The sequence below is a fragment of the Narcine bancroftii genome, chromosome 8 (genome assembly GCF_036971445.1).
Source record: "Narcine bancroftii isolate sNarBan1 chromosome 8, sNarBan1.hap1, whole genome shotgun sequence".
Lineage (NCBI taxonomy): Eukaryota > Metazoa > Chordata > Chondrichthyes > Torpediniformes > Narcinidae > Narcine > Narcine bancroftii.
Window position 1 is genome coordinate 54,600,187 of NC_091476.1, and position 17,838 is coordinate 54,618,024.

The 17,838-nt window shown below is 47.6% G+C and overlaps 1 protein-coding gene across 1 annotated transcript in view; it reads right to left on the reverse strand.

Annotated features, from left to right (window-relative positions):
• Positions 1-17,838, reverse strand: part of LOC138740702 (leucine-rich repeat and calponin homology domain-containing protein 2-like) — a 177,239-nt gene that overhangs the window by 88,202 nt on the left and 71,199 nt on the right. The window contains 3 exon segments of the mRNA XM_069893745.1: positions 9,737-9,824; positions 17,371-17,501; positions 17,643-17,779. Of these exon segments, the coding sequence (XP_069749846.1) occupies positions 9,737-9,824; positions 17,371-17,501; positions 17,643-17,779 (356 nt within the window).

The following is a 17,838-nucleotide window of genomic DNA, read 5'->3' on the forward strand; positions in this document are numbered from 1 at the left end:
CCTTTTCTTTGGTGCACCTCTGTCACGGTGGCCAGTGGAGAGCTTGCCATATAATACGATCTTGGGAAGGCGATGGTCCTCCATTCTGGAGACGTGGCCCATCCAGCGCAGCTGGATCTTCAGCAGCGTGGACTCGATGCTGTCGACCTCTGCCATCTCGAGTACCTCGACGTTAGGGGTGTGAGCGCTCCAATGGATGTTGAGGATGGAGCGGAGACAACGCTGGTGGAAGCGTTCTAGGAGCCGTAGGTGGTGCCAGTAGAGGACCCATGATTCGGAGCCGAACAGGAGTGTGGGTATGACAACGGCTCTGTATACGCTTATCTTTGTGAGGTTTTTCAGTTGGTTGTTTTTCCAGACTCTTTTGTGTAGTCTTCCAAAGGCGCTATTTGCCTTGGCGAGTCTGTTGTCTATCTCATTGTCGATCCTTGCATCTGATGAAATGGTGCAGCCGAGATAGGTAAACTGGTTGACCGTTTTGAGTTTTGTGTGCCCGATGGAGATGTGGGGGGGCTGGTAGTCATGGTGGGGAGCTGGCTGATGGAGGACCTCAGTTTTCTTCAGGCTGACTTCCAGGCCAAACATTTTGGCAGTTTACGCAAAGCAGGACGTCAAGCGCTGAAGAGCTGGCTCTGAATGGGCAACTAAAGCGGCATCATCTGCAAAGAGTAGTTCACGGACAAGTTTCTCTTGTGTCTTGGTGTGAGCTTGCAGGCGCCTCAGATTGAAGAGACTGCCATCCGTGCGGTACCGGATGTAAACAGCGTCTTCATTGTTGGGGTCTTTCATGGCTTGGTTCAGCATCATGCTGAAGAAGAGTGAAAAGAGGGTTGGTGCGAGAACACAGCCTTGCTTCACGCCATTGTTAATGGAGAAGGGTTCAGAGAGCTCATTGCTGTATCTGACCCGACCTTGTTGGTTTTCGTGCAGTTGGATAATCATGTTGAGGAACTTTGGGGGACATCCGATGCGCTCTAGTATTTGCCAAAGCCCTTTCCTGCTCACGGTGTCGAAGGCTTTGGTGAGGTCAACAAAGGTGATGTAGAGTCCTTTGTTTTGTTCTCTGCACTTTTCTTGGAGCTGTCTGAGGGCAAAGACCATGTCAGTGGTTCCTCTGTTTGCGCGAAAGCCGCACTGTGATTCTGGGAGAATATTCTCAGCGACACTAGGTATTATTCTATTTAGTAGAATCCTAGCGAAGATTTTGCCTGCAATGGAGAGCAACGTGATTCCCCTGTAGTTTGAGCAGTCTGATTTCTCGCCTTTGTTTTTGTACAGGGTGATGATGGTGGCATCACGAAGATCCTGAGGCAGTTTACCTTGGTCCCAACAAAGCTTGAAAAACTCATGCAGTTTGGCATGCAGAGTTTTGCCGCCAGCCTTCCAGACTTCTGGGGGGATTCCATCCATACCTGCTGCTTTGCCACTTTTCAGTTGTTCGATTGCCTTATATGTCTCATCCAGGGTGGGAACCTCATCCAGCTCTAGCCTTAGGGGCTGTTGAGGGAGCTGGAGCAGGGCGGAATCTTGGACTGAGCGGTTGGTACTGAAAAGAGATTGGAAGTGTTCTGACCATCGGTTGAGGATGGAGATCTTGTCGCTGAGGAGGACTTTGCCGTCTGAGGTGCGCAGCGGGCTTTGGACTTGGGGTGAGGGGCCGTACACAGCCTTTAGAGCCTCGTAGAAACCCCTGAAGTCGCCAATGTCCGCGCTGAGCTGTGTTCGTTTGGCGACGCTAGTCCACCACTCATTTTGGATCTCCCGGAGTTTGCGCTGAAGATGGCTGCATGCGCGACGGAAGGCTTGTTTCTTCTCTGGACAGGACGGCTTTGTAAGGTGAGCCTGGTGGGCAGCTCGCTTCTTTGCCAGCAGCTCCTGGATTTCCTGGCTGTTTTCGTCAAACCAGTCCTTGTTTTTCCTGGAGGAGAAGCCCAGTACCTCTTCAGTGGATTGCAGTATGGTAGCCTTCAACTGATCCCAGAGGGTTTCAGGGGACGGGTCCGTGAGGCGGGTTGCAACATCGAGCTTTGCTTTGAGGTTTGCCTGGAAGTTTCCTCTCGCTTCGTCTGACTGCAGTTTTCCAACATTGAACCTCTTTCTGGGGGCTTTATTGTTCCTGGGCTTTGGCTTGAAGTGAAGGTTGAGCTTGCAGCGAACCAGCCGGTGGTCAGTGTGGCATTCCGCGCTAGGCATGACCCTGGTGTGGAGCACATCTTGTTTGTCACTTTCTCGCACCAGGATGTAGTCCAGGAGGTGCCAGTGTTTGGATCGGGGATGCATCCAGGTGGTCTTAAGGCTGTCCCTCTGCTGAAAAAGGGTGTTTGTAATGACAAGCCGCTGTTCTGCGCAGAGCTCCAACAGGAGGCGCCCATTGTCGTTGCACTTGCCGACGCCATGCTTGCCCAGGATTCCTGGCCAGGTTTCTGAGTCTTTGCCGACACGAGCGTTGAAGTCGCCCAGGATGACAACCTTGTCGGCTGTAGGGGTACGTTGGATGAGGTTGCGCAGGTCGGTGTAGAACTTGTTCTTTTCTGCTGGTTCCGCCTGGAGGGTTGGAGCATAGACACTGATGAGGGTGATGTGACGCTTGTTTTGAAGTGGGAGTCGCATGGACATGATTCGGTCCGAGAGGCCTGTCGGAAGGTTTTCGAGTTTGGAGGCAATGAAGCTCTTGACCATGAAGCCTACACCAGATAGGCGTCGTTCATCCGAAGGCTTGCCAGACCAGTAGAGTGTGTAGCCCGCGCCGCGTTCTTGGAGGCTGCCTACATCTGCCAGGCGGACTTCACTGAGAGCGGCTATGTCGATGTCAAGTCTGAGGAGTTCATGTGCAATGAGGGCAGACCGACGTTCAGGTCGGTGGCTGTCAGTCTTGTCTAGCATGGTTCTGATGTTCCAGCATGCTAGCTTGAGTTTGTGAGCATCTTTTGAGGGGGAGGACGTGGAGGGGGAGGACGTGGAGGGGGAGGACGTGGAGGGGGAGGACGTGGAGGGGGAGGACGTTGAGGGGGAGGACGTGGACCTGTCCTCGGGCCTGCGCAAAGGAGCTTTTAGGTGGAGTGCAGTGCGCGCAGTACTGGCCCCACCCTTTACACCCATGGTTCAAAAGAGAGAGCTAACTGCTTAACCAGGTAATAATGTAGCAGGGAAAACCTACCTACTCCTAATCATTCCATCCCCTTCCCACTTCCTCCACGTACCACAATCCAATCAATAAAAAACTGACAAATTTTCTATGGTTTAAGCTGATAATTATTACTACCACACCGTCTCCCCCTTAGGGGGAGACGGCGGCCCCGGCCTCGGTCGAGTGAGGCAGGCGGAGGCCCCGGTCCGGACAGGGAGTGGGAGGCGGCGGCCCCAGTCCAGGCACAGGGAGAGCAGCAGCGGCCCCGGCCCCGGTCCGGGCGAAGGGTAGACGGCGGCGGCCCCGATACGGGCAGGAGCAAGGGGGAGACGGCGGCCCCGGCCTCGGTCGAGTGAGGCAGGCGGAGGCCCCGGTCCGGACAGGGAGTGGGAGGCGGCGGCCCCAGTCCAGGCACAGGGAGAGCAGCAGCGGCCCCGGCCCCGGTCCGGGCGAAGGGTAGACGGCGGCGGCCCCGATACGGGCAGGAGCAAGGGGGAGACGGCGGCCCCGGCCTCGGTCGAGTGAGGCAGGCGGAGGCCCCGGTCCGGACAGGGAGTGGGAGGCGGCGGCCCCAGTCCAGGCACAGGGAGAGCAGCAGCGGCCCCGGCCCCGGTCCGGGCGAAGGGTAGACGGCGGCGGCCCCGATACGGGCAGGAGCAAGGGGGAGACGGCGGCCCCGGCCTTGGTCGAGTGAGGCAGGCGGAGGCCCCGGTCCGGACAGGGAGTGGGAGGCGGCGGCCCCAGTCCAGGCACAGGGAGAGCAGCAGCGGCCCCGGCCCCGGTCCGGGCGAAGGGTAGACGGCGGCGGCCCCGATACGGGCAGGAGCAAGGGGGAGACGGCGGCCCCGGCCTCGGTCGAGTGAGGCAGGCGGAGGCCCCGGTCCGGACAGGGAGTGGGAGGCGGCGGCCCCAGTCCAGGCACAGGGAGAGCAGCAGCGGCCCCGGCCCCGGTCCGGGCGAAGGGTAGACGGCGGCGGCCCCGATACGGGCAGGAGCAAGGGGGAGACGGCGGCCCCGGCCTCGGTCGAGTGAGGCAGGCGGAGGCCCCGGTCCGGACAGGGAGTGGGAGGCGGCGGCCCCAGTCCAGGCACAGGGAGAGCACCAGCGGCCCCGGCCCCGGTCCGGGCGAAGGGTAGACGGCGGCGGCCCCGATACGGGCAGGAGCAAGGGGGAGACGGCGGCCCCGGCCTCGGTCGAGTGAGGCAGGCGGAGGCCCCGGTCCGGGCAGGGAGTGGGAGGCGGTGGCCCCAGTCCAGGCACAGGGTGAACTGCGGCGGCCTCGGCCCCGGTCCGGGCAGTATGGACCGACCTAGGAGGGGAGGCAGGCCCCTCCAGCCCGGGTAAGAAACCTGCATAGGAGAAGGCCACTCCGATATAAAACCTACGACCCAAGGACCTCGCTGCCACGTCCCAGCTTGCAGAAAATATTAGATAGCTTTTAAAAACTCAAATATTCCAAAATGTGTGGGGCCCATTTATGGATTATCAGAACCTAAAGAATTGGGTTGTTCTGAATCTTTGGTGCTGTGCTGTCCATCTCCATGTTGTTGTCACTTGATTCTTACATGTCAGCTTTTAACCTTGCTTAGTAGTAGGGGTTTTAGATTATAAGGGTTATTTTCTTCCTCTGAATTTTAAAATACAATATTTAACTGTACTGTTCAATTGTGCACAATGTAAACATCAATAAAAGTATTTTAAAAAGACCTATGACAATAGAATTTTTATATGGTGTGCTAACATTTGTTAAAATGGGGTTTATTCAACCTTAGCAGATCGAAAAGATTAATGCACAGTTGGATGGCCTTCCCTCCTTCAGGGCAGAGACACACACAGCTGCTTCTGGCAAGAATCGAGGAGCATTTACATCAATGAGAACTGGTGCACAAATGTCTCTGTTGTGAATACCTTCTGTTCAGCAAAAGAGCACAGTACAACTCCAATGATCCAAAAAGGTCAGGATCGGGCCGATGTCGGATAAACAGTTTCTTCAGAAAACTGGTCATTTAAAAAAAAATAGCCCAGTAGTGAAAGCAAATCACTTGTAACGGTGTTTAAAATACAACAAACAACAAGGAAACGCTTTTTCAACATTAAAATTATGATTAAATCTCAACAAAAAAATGCTGGCCGCCACCAATCACTGACACCTTCCCACTGAGGCCCCGTTCCCGCCAGCAGCCCAATATCCCTGCTGCCACTGGAAACCCGACATCCTCGGACAGTTCGAAGCGAAAGCCTTTGACAGGGTAGAATGGAATTATTTATTCAAAGTATTAAAGGTTCAACCTACCAGAAAAATATATTAATTGGATTAAAGCACTGTATATAATGGACCATTGGCGAAGGTGACAGTAAATGGCTATGTATCGAACCAATTTAAATTAAGTAGGTCAACTTAACAGGATGTCCATTATCCCCCTCATTGTTCCCTTTAGCAATAGAACCATTGGCAGAACTGATAAGCACAGAAAATAAAATAAAATGGATAAAAATAAAGGAGGAGGAGTATAAAATCAGTTTATTTGCAGATGACATCATAGTATACTTAACAGAACCAGAAATATCAATAAAAGAACTACATAAGAAATTGAAGGGATATGGAGAAATATTGGGGTACAAGATCAACGCAAATAAAAGTGAAGTGATGCCAATGAGTAACACGGATTATACAGAATTTAAAAATGAATCACCATTTAAATGGCAAACGCAAGCAATCCGATACCTAGGTATTACGTTAGATAATAACTTAAGCCACCTGTACAAATTAAATTATCAGCCACTAATAAAGAAATTGCAGGAAGACTTAGAACATTGGAAAGAATTACCGCTAACATTGATAGGGAGGGTAAATTGCAATAAAATGAATGTCTTCCCAAGGATACAATACTTATTTCAATCGTTGCCAATTCCCTTAACAGAGAAATTCTTTAATGAACTAAAGAGAATAATAAGGAAATTCTTGTGGAAAGGGGGGAAACCGAGAATAGCGTTAGATAAATTAAGAGAGGTACAACCAAGGTGGTTTGCAGTTACCAAACTTTAAAAATTATTATAGAGCAGCACAATTAAGGTATTTATCAGATTTTTACCCGACAAGGGAAAAACCAGATTGGACTAAGAAAGAACTAGATAAAATAGGGGAGAAGGTACCGGAACATATACTTTATAAGTGGGATGAAAAGCTGGTGCAATATAAAAACTCACCATTATTTCATCATTTACTTAATATGTGGAAGAAGATCCACGTAGAAAGGAAAAAAAAACGAATTACCAAATACCAAAATTGTTGACACAAAACCCACTAATCCCTTTTACAATAGATAACCTTTCCTTTAGAGAATGGGAGAGAAAAGGAGTCAAAAGAATAGAAAATTGTTTTTTGGGGAAATAATTTAATAACATTTGAACAATTGAAGTACAAATATGGAATAACTCATGTACAATGTTTGCATATCATCAACTGAAAGGCTTATTTAAAGGATAAATTGGGAAACAGACAGATTACCAGAAGGAAGCAGCTTCGAATATGTGATAAGAGACACAATGATAATAAAAGGATTTATAACGAACTCGTACATTAAGATGCAAGATAAGGAAAATGATGAAATAAGCTATAAACCCAAACAAAAGTTAGTAAAGGATTTAAACAAAGATAAAAAATGAAACATGGGAAAAGTTGTTCTGGAACTATGAAGAATATAATAAGCACAAGGTATAATTGGTTACACAGGTTATACATCACGCCCAAAAGTTAAAAAAATGGGATCCAACATTATCAGATAGATGTTTTCGCTGTAAGGACAGTACATGCAATTTGGGCATGTACAAAAGTGAAAATGTTTTAGGAAGATCTAAATCAGATATTAAATAAAATCACAAAAAATAACATACCAAAAAACCCAGAGATCTTTCTTCTAAGTAAGGAATTAGGCCTCAAATTGGATAAAGCACAAAAAAGATTTATTATGATACCCTTAGCGGTAGCAAAAAAATGTATAATGTCAATTTGGAAAATGGAAGAGAACCTGAGAATACAGCAATGGTACATGGAAATGAATAAATAACATAATTTTCCATTGGAAAAAAATAGCATAATTAAAAAAATAAAGTCACATTATTTGAACAAATTTGGGAACCATACATGGAACATAAAAGAGAGGGCTTGCCTCGGACCTCCACCCCCTAAAGTGATAAGAAGACAAAACTACCTGATCCAATGTGTAAAAGTAGATTACACATTTTTCTTGTTTATTTTCATTGTGTGAGGACATTGTTTAATGGTTTTATTGTTTTGTATATGTTGAATATTTAGTGGTTTTGGAGGGGGGGGGGGTGGGAAGGGGGAAAAAAGGGAGAAAATGCCAAATGAGAAACGTTTGTACATATTTTAGTTGATATGGTTCACAGTGTTAAAAATAAACATAAAAAAACAAAAATCACTCCTAACAGAAAAGTGAGTCAGTCCACGTTGATATCAGAATATCAAGCATCGTCACACTGAGCACTGGCGCACCTCAGGGCTGTGTGCTTAGCCCTCTCCTGTTCACGGTACTGACCCACAAATGCATTGCCAGATCTAGCTCCAGTAGTGTCATCAAGTTTGCAGATGACAGAACAGTAGTTGGCCACATCCAGCAGTCCTACTACAGAGAGGAGGTGGAGAATCTCATGAAATGGTGTGAAACAACCAGACTCTCATTTTGGACAAGATGAAGGAGATGATCATGGACTTCAGGAGGACCAGGAATGACCACCCTCCACTACACATCAACAACTCTGTAGTAGGGAGAGTGGAGAGCACCAAGTTCTTTGGAGTTCACTTCACTAGTGATCTATTGTAGACACTCAACACCTCACTTGTCAGGAAGGCACAACAGCTCTCCCTGAGAAGACTAAAGCAGTAAGGCTATCAGCCACCATTATGCCAACCTTCTATAGGAGCTTTCGAGAGCTTCCTGGCCAGCTGGATATTGTTGCTGCAGAGAAATGACTTGAGGTCAATCTACAGGACCATAAGAGTGGTGGAGAGGATCACTGGAGTCTCTCTTCCACCCCCCGCCCCCCCCCAAACAATTGACAAGATCTACCAGGATTGTTGTCAGAAGAAGGTGTGCAAAATCATAGAGGACACCTTCCACCCTGCAAACAGCATCTTTCAGCTGGTCCCCTTGGGGAAGAAATAAAGAATAAGAGATAGCACCACCAGGTTGAGGAACAGTTTCTTCCCACAGGCAGTGAAAATGCTGTACTAAAGAAACTGCTCACACTGATCATCCGAGACTCTCATTTGTACAAAACAACATTTATGTTTATAGAGATAATACTTGTCCTGCATATGTATTAGGTGTTTGTTCGTATGTTATGTTTCAACGGGTTGTACTTATACAATCAGATGACAATAAACAAGACTTGACTTAATCATGACCTACAAATATCAATGGACACTACAGAACATTACACCAGTTCCAAATCCAGCTTTCTCTCTACCCCGATATGATAAAGTGTGCCATTTTTTTCTTCAGCTAGTGATCAGGTTGTCCCTTAAAATCAAGGATATGTTGCATCCATTGTTTTTTTTTGGTCCAAAAGTAACTCATGTGAACTCACAAATTTTTCCACAGATGTTACTACCAGGTAGTGCTTAATGGGATGGACATATGGGGAGTTAAGAAGGAATGAAAAACAAGCTGTTGGAGGAACTCAACAGATGAGACAACAAATGTGAAGGGAAATGAACAGTTGATATTTAGGAGGTAATGTATTTCTTCAGTGGTTTCAACACATTAATTTGAGGTTCTGAGTGCTATCCTTTTCCTTTTGGAATGATCTGGGCAAACGACTCCCAGAACTCATTGGTAATGTCAATTGTTCTCTTAAGGTTCCTTTCCTGTCATGTAAAAATACAAAATTTGTTCACTTTTGTTTGCCCGTAAAGGCACATAAAGAGGTGCCACTACTCTGATACTCATTCAAAGAGCAAGAGAAGTGAAAGAGAGCCCCTTTAGAGTTAGAGAATCTGTGGATTCCACCACCACTTCTGATACCACAGGCCCCTGGAAGCGTTAGGAACATCTTGAATCTTTTCCTCTGCCAGACTGGTAATTCTTCTCATGGTAGTATTTGCAACACATTGTAAATGGCATCACATGCTGACGGGGATGGAAAATCTCAATTTTAAGAGTCTGGTATCTTAATTTGGCATCTCCAAAACTAAGTATCCATGAGATCCTATGAACCATTAACGGCAAAAAAAATCAACAATACAACCTACAAACTTGGACTAATATTTCTACCACTCTCCTTTTTAATCACGTGTAAAGGGAATGCCAGGAGCAGCAGTGGACATACTAAATATCAGGTGCTAACTTATTGAAGCTGCACAGGGCTACATGTACTAAATAACAAGGAATAGGCCTAAATTGACCTCAATGAATGGATTAGGTTGAAATTCTATCCCATGGACAATTGAACAGCGAACACAAGGAAATGGCTCCAAGAAAAACGCATTCTCAACAATGGTAGGGGCAGTTTACACTTACTACTGCAATAAAATTTAATGCATTTGAAATGAGTATCTGAAAAGCAACAAATAGTTGAAGAACTTACTTCAGTTGTAGACAATCGCTTATCACCATTATCACTACCAATGCCTGAATCAGGTCCATGGTTTTTAACTGGATAAAAATCTTCCATGCTGGAAAGTAAATTGAAGATTTTAGGTGTAAAGGGAAAATTATACTTTTAATACATCCTGCATTTAATTTACAACAATTCTGGTATTGGGCCCAAACTTGATAATGGCATTATTCCTGCAATCTTCTCTATGCATCCATAAGAACGTAGTGTGCACCATTTTCAAATCTCTGTAAATTCAGCACCAGTCAGCAGAAATGAGCTTGAATTGTTACTTATTGCTGAAGATTTTGTGGCAAATTGACTGTTATTCAAGTAAATAACAGCACCTGTGAGATTTCCTCACAAATGGAGAAGCTTATAAAATTTTAAATAAAGTTAAAAAAAACAAATGGAGAAGCTTAGAAGTCGTCTGCAACTGCTTGCAACCTTCTGCAACTGTGGTACAATCACTGATTCAAAGTTGTAGGGATTCCCCATCACTGGCTGCTCAAACACACCTGCACATTTTTCTTTGTTGACTTTAAAGGAAGAGCTATGGAAGCAAACATGGAGTTTTATAAATCGATTTTTTAAATAATGTTTTAAATATTTAAATTAAACATTTTAACTTCAGTATTTAAATAGTTTGAAGTGTTTACAGGTTCTGTTTCTGAATGTAAAGATGTTAGAATGTTTTAATAGCTTTGAAATCATTCAAATGGGAGGGCTAGGTTTAGAGCAGATGTGAAGAGACTGAAAGTAGCACAAGTTCTGCACCCAATCCCCCTCAGCATGTGATGCCAGTTATATTGAGAAAGCTTTTCACAAGTTATTCAAAGGATGTGATGGCTTATATGATCACGAAAACAAGGAGCTGCACAAGGGAAGTCCAAAGAGTCCCCTTAAATCAGCAGCAGGTAGAGGTTTCATTATATCTCGATAGCACCCAGTAATGAACTACGTCATAGAATAGGTCTGAATGCCAACTGTAATTTATACAGTTTCTGTCTGTAGAGCACGTCGAAAGAACCAAAGACTTGTTGATCCAAACCAAGGCTTTTATTAACTAAAAGACTGGAGCATATCACAAGTAGGTCGACCAGTCCAGAATGACCTGGTCTGGCTTGGAGCAATCCTTTAAGACCTGCCAGTAGGTGTGGTTACACTCTAGGCCAATCACAGTCATTCAACACTACAATTTGTACATATACACATTGGTGATAGAATCTGTACTATCACATTGTCAAAGCCCTTCACTAAATCTGAATCCATGTGAAGGAGAGGGATAGAAAAATAAAAGTAACAAAACTCCCCCAAAGTAAACTTGAATATTAGGATACAGCTATGACGGAAAGAGATAGAAAAATGGCATGATAAATGGTTCATATTGCATGAACAGGAACCATACTGAGGGTTCAAATTATATTTTTATGGATATGTAGTATCTGCGGAAACTGCCAAAATGTTTGGCCTGGAAGTCAGCCTGAAGAAAACTGAGGTCCTCCATCAGCCAGCTCCATCGGGCACACAAAACTCAAAACCCTAATGTCGGCTGCACCATTTCATCGGATGCAAGGATCGACAACGAGATAGACAACAGACTCGCCAAGGCAAATAGCACCTTTGGAAGACTACACAAAAGAGTCTGGAAAAACAACCAACAGAAAAACCTCACAAAGATTAGCGTATACAGAGCCGTTGTCATACCCACACTCCTGTTCGGCTCCGAATCATGAGTCCTTTACCGGCATCACCTACGGCTCCTAGAACGCTTCCACCAGCGTTGTTTCCGCTCCATCTTCAACATTCATTGGAGCGACTTCATCCCTAACATCAAAGTACTCGAGATGGCTGAGGCTGACAGCATCGAATCCACACTGCTGAAGATCCAACTGCGCTGGGTAGATCACGTCTCCAGAATGGAGGACCATCGCCTTCCCAAGATCGTGTTATATGGCGAGCTCTCCACTGGCCACCATGACAGAGGTGCACCAAAGAAGAGGTACAAGGACTGCCTAAAGAAATCTCTTGGTGCCTGCCACATTGACCACCGCCAGTGGGCTGATATCGCCTCAAACCGTGCATCTTGGCGCCTCACAGTTCGGCGGGCAGCAACCTCCTTTGAAGAAGACCGCAGAGCCCACCTCACTGACAAAAGACAAAGGAGGAAAAACCCAACACCCAACCCCAACCAACCAATTTTCCCCTGCAACCGCTGCAACCGTGTCTGCCTGTCCCGCATCGGACTTGTCAGCCACAAACGAGCCTGCAGCTGACGTGGACATTTACCCCTCCATAAATCTTCGTCCACGAAGCCAAGCCAAAGAAAGAAAAGATCTGCTGCGGCAGCACTACCAAATAAAGAGACATCGACACAAGGTGAATGTAAAACAAAGACGGACTTTACTGGTATGAATTCCCCAAGTGCGCTGGCCCACCCACTTCCGGTGACGTACCCCGACTTCTGGAAGTGACATCATCGCATCACGGTGTCACTCTCCGGCTGGTTGGCTGCTGTTGCATGTGGCGCTCGGCGCGGACACCTTCTCGGCAGTGAAGGGGAGCCTGCACCATCTTGGACCGGCCATGTATTGCAGCAATTCAGCCAATTACTTCATGAGGTCGATCGGCCCACTACACCACCCCACTCACCCCAAATCGCTGCCGCTCTCTGAGCGGACTGACTTACAGTGCCTGGGAAGTCTACCCCTGAGCTTGACCCAGGGGTCTGGAGTTGGCAGGATGGAGTCCAGGTGCATGACTGAGGTGGTCGACTGTGAATCTGTCCTGTTGGCTGCCAATGTCCAATGTGAGCACCACGCCGTCGCTCTGCGGTACCTTGAGGGGGCCCTCATACAGGGCCACTGTGGAGGGGGGGGGGTCCTTGCTGTCCTCTGCATATGAAAATGTAGTGTGTGGACTGCTGGTCCGGTGGAACATGGCCAGATGGTGAGCCGTGTCTGGATGGTGGGGGGAGGGGTGGGGTGGGGTGGGGGTCATCCTCTCGCTTGCTCCCTCAGCTTGTGCAGGACGTCTAACATGCTGGTCTGTGGTACGGAGATGTTGAAATGTAGGTCCCCTGGAATGTCAAGCGGTGTGCTGTCCACCATTTTCTGTGGATGATGCTGATAGGTCCTCCTTTGGTGCGGTGTGGATCCCGAGCAGTACCCATGGGAGCCGTCAGTCAGGCTTTCAATGCGGTGGTGGAACCATTCGACTAGTCCATTTGCTTGGGGATGGTAGGCCGTCGTATGGTAGACCTGGCTGCTGTAGAATTTCACCAGGGTTGGGCCAGAGGGAGGAGGTGAACTGCACTCCTTGGTCCGATGTGAGGTGGGTTTGGACTCCAAAATGCACAACTCAGGTGGTGAGGAAAGCCCAGGCACATGTTTCTGTGTTGCATGTAGCCATGGGTATCACCTCTGGCCAGCGGGTGAATCTGTTAATGGTCATGATACCTCATATCCTGGCTCACTGGGAGGGGGTCGACAATGTTGACGTGGACATGGCTGAACCTGCGTTACGCTGGCTTAAAGGACTGTAGGATGACTATGGTGTGCCAGTCCACCTTGGCGCGCTGGCACTATAAGTGGGTTCGAGCCCACAGGGTAACATCTCAGCGGAGCCCATGCCACATGAACTTGTCCAAGTGCAGGCGGACTGTGGATCTTATGGAGTGGTGCAATAAACCATGTACCTTGTTGAAAACCCGCCGTCACCAGGTCATGGGTAGGATCAGCCTTGGGAATCCGGTGGAGATATCGCACAGCAGGGTTGGTTCTCCTGGTGTGGGGCAGAAGTCTCTGACCTTCAGTCTGGTGATAGCCACCCGGTATGCCTGGACGTCTGTGTCCTCCCTCTTTTCCTTGGCGAGCTGCGTGACGTCGAGCCCTCCCGAGGTCGCAGCAATCGTGGGCCGAGACAGTGCGTCAGCTACTACTTTGGCCTTGCCGGCGACACGTCTTCCCAACCACTGGTCCGAGACCTTGCTGAGCGCGTAGGTCAACAGTTTGTGATCTGTGTAGGCAGTGAACACTCTCCCCTCTAGCACGTAGCAGAGGTGCCATATCGCCAGGTACAAGGCCAGCAGTTTGCCATCAAACATGCTGTATTTGAGCTCTGGTGTTTGGAGGTGCTTATTGAAGAAGGCGAGGGGTCACCACTGTTCATTGCCCCATTGCTCTAGCACCATGCCCATTGCTCCTTCTGAAGCAACCGTTGTGAGGGCCATGGGGCAGGTGGGATCCGGTGTGCCAGTGACATGGCCTTCGCCAGTGCTGCCTTGGTGGTGTGGAAAGCCTCTGTGGCCTCCGGCGCCCATTGCGGTGTCTTACCGGCAAATTTGACAAGGCCAAACAGGGGCTGCTTGAGGGTGGCCGCTCCCAAGAGGAAGCAATGTTAGAAGTTGACCATCCCCAGAACTCCTGTAAGCCTTTGGACGTATTCGACTTGGGGATGTACTGAATGGCCTCTACCTTGTTGTGGCACCCTCTGGGGTGATGCGGTGCCCCAGGGTCTATTGCTTGCAGGCCAAACTGGCACTTGGCCGGATTCACTGTGAGCCTCAACTGCTGCAGTCTGTCGAACAGGTGGGTGAAGTGCGTCCTGTGGGTGCTGGCAATGAGGATGTCATCTAGATAAATGAAAATTCAGTCGAGGTCCCTGCCGACAATGTCCATTAGCCACTGTAATGTCTGGGCAGAGGTTTTGAGTCTGAAAGGCATTCTTAGGAATTCAAAGAGGCCAAAAAATGTGATGATAGCCGTCTTCTGGACGTTACTGGGGTAAACTGGGATTTGGTGGTATCCCTTCACAAGGTCCACCTTGGAGAATACTCTGCAGCCCTGTAGTCTCGTGGTGAAATCCTGGGTGTGTGGGATGGGGTACCTACCCAGGACCATCGCCTCATTTAGACGTCAGTAGTTGTCACGCAGATGCCATCTGTTGGAGCTATTCTGCACCATGTGGAGCAGGGAGGCCCACAGGCTGTTGGAATGGTTTATGATCCCCAACTCCCCCATGACAGCAAACTCGGCCTTGGCTCATTGGAGCTTGTCTGGCAGGAGGCGCCGGGCTCATGCGTGCACCAGGGGGGCCAGCGGTCTCTGTGGTGCTCCACACCATGTGGCGGGTTGGAGTCATGAGAGGTCGGTGGCAATACAGCTGGGTCTTTGGCCAGGGCGTGGATTCCCAGTGGCAGGAAAGAGCATCTTCGTAGGACGAGGGGGAAAGACTGGAACGTTGTGGCGTTTACTAACCGGCATGTTGTCATGTACACCAGCAGTTCGTGAGCCTGGAGGAAATCCACCCGAGTAGTGCCTGTCCCACATCAGTGATGGTATACTCCCAAAGAAAAACAGCATTTGAGAAGTGGATGGTGACCAGGCGGATGCCGTAGCTGGGAATGGAGGACCCGTTGGCTGCTTGCAAGGGAAAAGCCTTTGATATTGTTTCTCACCTCAAAGTACGTGGGCGGGATGAAGCTGATCTCCACGGCTGTGTCTACGAGGAAATCCCTCTTGGTCCTCTGGTCTCTGAGGTAGAGTAGGCCTTTGTGTGCCAAGAGCCGAGGCCACAATCGGCGGCCAGGCTGTTTCACATTGCCGTGTTGGTTTTAGTGGTGGGGTAAGAGCACGGGTGGAGGGGTGCACTGCCAGGCATTCTTGCCCCATCAGCAGTGGTAGAAACAGTACTCTCTGTTCTACTCTGCGCACCCTTCACATTGCCACTGGGCCACAGCTACCACTGGTGTTCCTGGTGGGATGGACGGGGTGGCAGCACCAATCTTGTAGACATTGCATGTGGAGGGAACTCTGCTGTGGCATATGGAACAGCCTGTCTGCTGGGGTGCTGAAATCCATAATCATAACTGCTGAGGATACGTGCACTGGTAGGTTAGAGAAGAATAGTGCCTCGAACAGTAAACAGTCTGTGTGTCCGTCTGCCAGGGCCGCCATCTCATGCATTAGCTCCGAGGGGTTTGTCGCCCAGGCACTGCATGTTGAGGATTATAGTGGCGCTCGTGTCAGCTGAGCTCTAGGATGTCGAAGACGAAACATTGGAACTGCTCGTACTTGGGTTTACTATGAAGGAGCTTACTTTGGCAGCTGTGGCGGCATCCAGGGTGCTGATGACATGCCAGAACTTAGTGCCCTCTGAAACTATTCCCCTGATGTGGAACTGTGACTCAGCCAGCTGTAGCCAGTTCCTGGGCTGTCTTGCCCTGAAAGGTGGTCGCAGGCAATGCAACTGTGGATTCAGCTGGTTGCTGCATTTTCTTGTGATCAATGCTGGTTCCAAAATGTTGGAACCATCGGCGTCATCAGTGTAGCTTCTGCTGTGGCAGTGCTACCAAATAAAGAGATGTCCACACAAGGTGAGTGTAAAACAAAGACTGACTTTACTGGTTTAAATTCTCCGCGTGTGCACTGGCCCGCCCACTTCCAGTGACGTACCCTCCGACTTCATCACATCGTGGTGTCACTCTCCTGCCGGTTGGCCGCAATGAAGAAGTGGAGGGCTCTTTAGCCCACATGTAGCGCTAGGCGCAGGTGCCCACATGTAGCACTAGGCGCAGGTTCCTTCTCGGCAATGAAGGGGAGCCCGCGCCATCTTGGACTGGCCATGTGTTGCGGTGATTCGGCCCATTTCTTCGTGTGGTTACTCAGCCTGCTACAGATAGCTGATGCTGCCTGCTTTATGCACAAAGAACTAATGAGTTTCTTCGGTTGCAAAATTGTCATTCAACATGTATAAAGGGTATGTTACTATGGTGTATATCTAAATGTTACAGTCTTAAATGTGGAAGTTGGTGCAAATTCTGATAGTTTAGAAAAGATATGTTAATACTTCCTAACTCAATTGAAACATTCTAAACTCAAAAACGGATTTTAGCCATCCCAGTCTGGTTGAAGATCGCTTTCCAAGTTGTACATTGCAGATGTTAAGTGCTGGTAGTTACAATTCTTTTCTCAAAAGTAATATTACCAATGAATTCAGCGATCAGAAAAAGGGAACAAGCAGAAACCAAACGGAATAATTTCAGGCATATTGCTTCATTAGGAGCTTCCTTTGCTATTTGGTGTACTGACGGTTATTGATCTCAGTCCTACTTTTCGATTCATTCACATCTGTGTCCACCTATTCAGCTGATGTATTTTGTTACCGGAATTGTAAATACAGTGTTCCTGAATATTCCTGAAGAAAGTCCTCCCAATACCCAGGCCTTCCATATTATGATCAAGGATTGGATAAATGGGTGAAATGTTCAATTTCTACAGCACTGAACATTATTTATTGTAGGTCAGTTGAATTATTTTCATCCTCACTTTAGATTTCTACATTTTATGGCTATCATTTGATAATTTATAATCCTCGAAGCCTCTTTTCATTCATATTGTACTCCCAAATTGATTTTGTAGAAATGTATTCAATCCTGAACAGATACTGTGGAAAGTTAGTCTGAGATCCTCAGAGTTTATAGCCACTTCTCATTGACTTGAGAACTCATTGTTTTCACACAAGGCAAACTTAATGGAAAATGACACTTTACTTTAGATGTCAAGTTCACATTGCTTTTAGTTTCTATTCAACAATGATTGCTTTGCATTAAATGTGAAACTAACCTGTCCGTAAGGGCTTGAGGATGTGCCCTCTTATCCAAAGAGGGAAGATCCAGAGAATCTGGCTTCTTGTCTATGCGACATGATTGGATATTCAGGAATTTAAATATATGCACTTTACCCTTGAGACATATCTGTAGAAAATTAATTTTTAAAGAACTCAGTGCATTCATATGATATATTAAATAATGAATGATATTTAAATGTCATCAAATAAAAAGGATTGTTCCAAATTAAAGTAACCTTAGACAAGCCTGAACACATTTTGTACGAACCTGTGCTGGAGGAGATTGCATTGGGTTGTTCTCTAATATTATAACTTGAAGGTATTTGAGCTTTCTAAAACTGATCGGTATTTTGGTCACTTTATTGCAGGAAAAGTCTAATTTTACGAGAGGCAGCTCTGCTAATTCTGGAAAAGAAAACGTCAAGATCCAAATGAATCAAATCCATAATAAATCATTGAAGAAA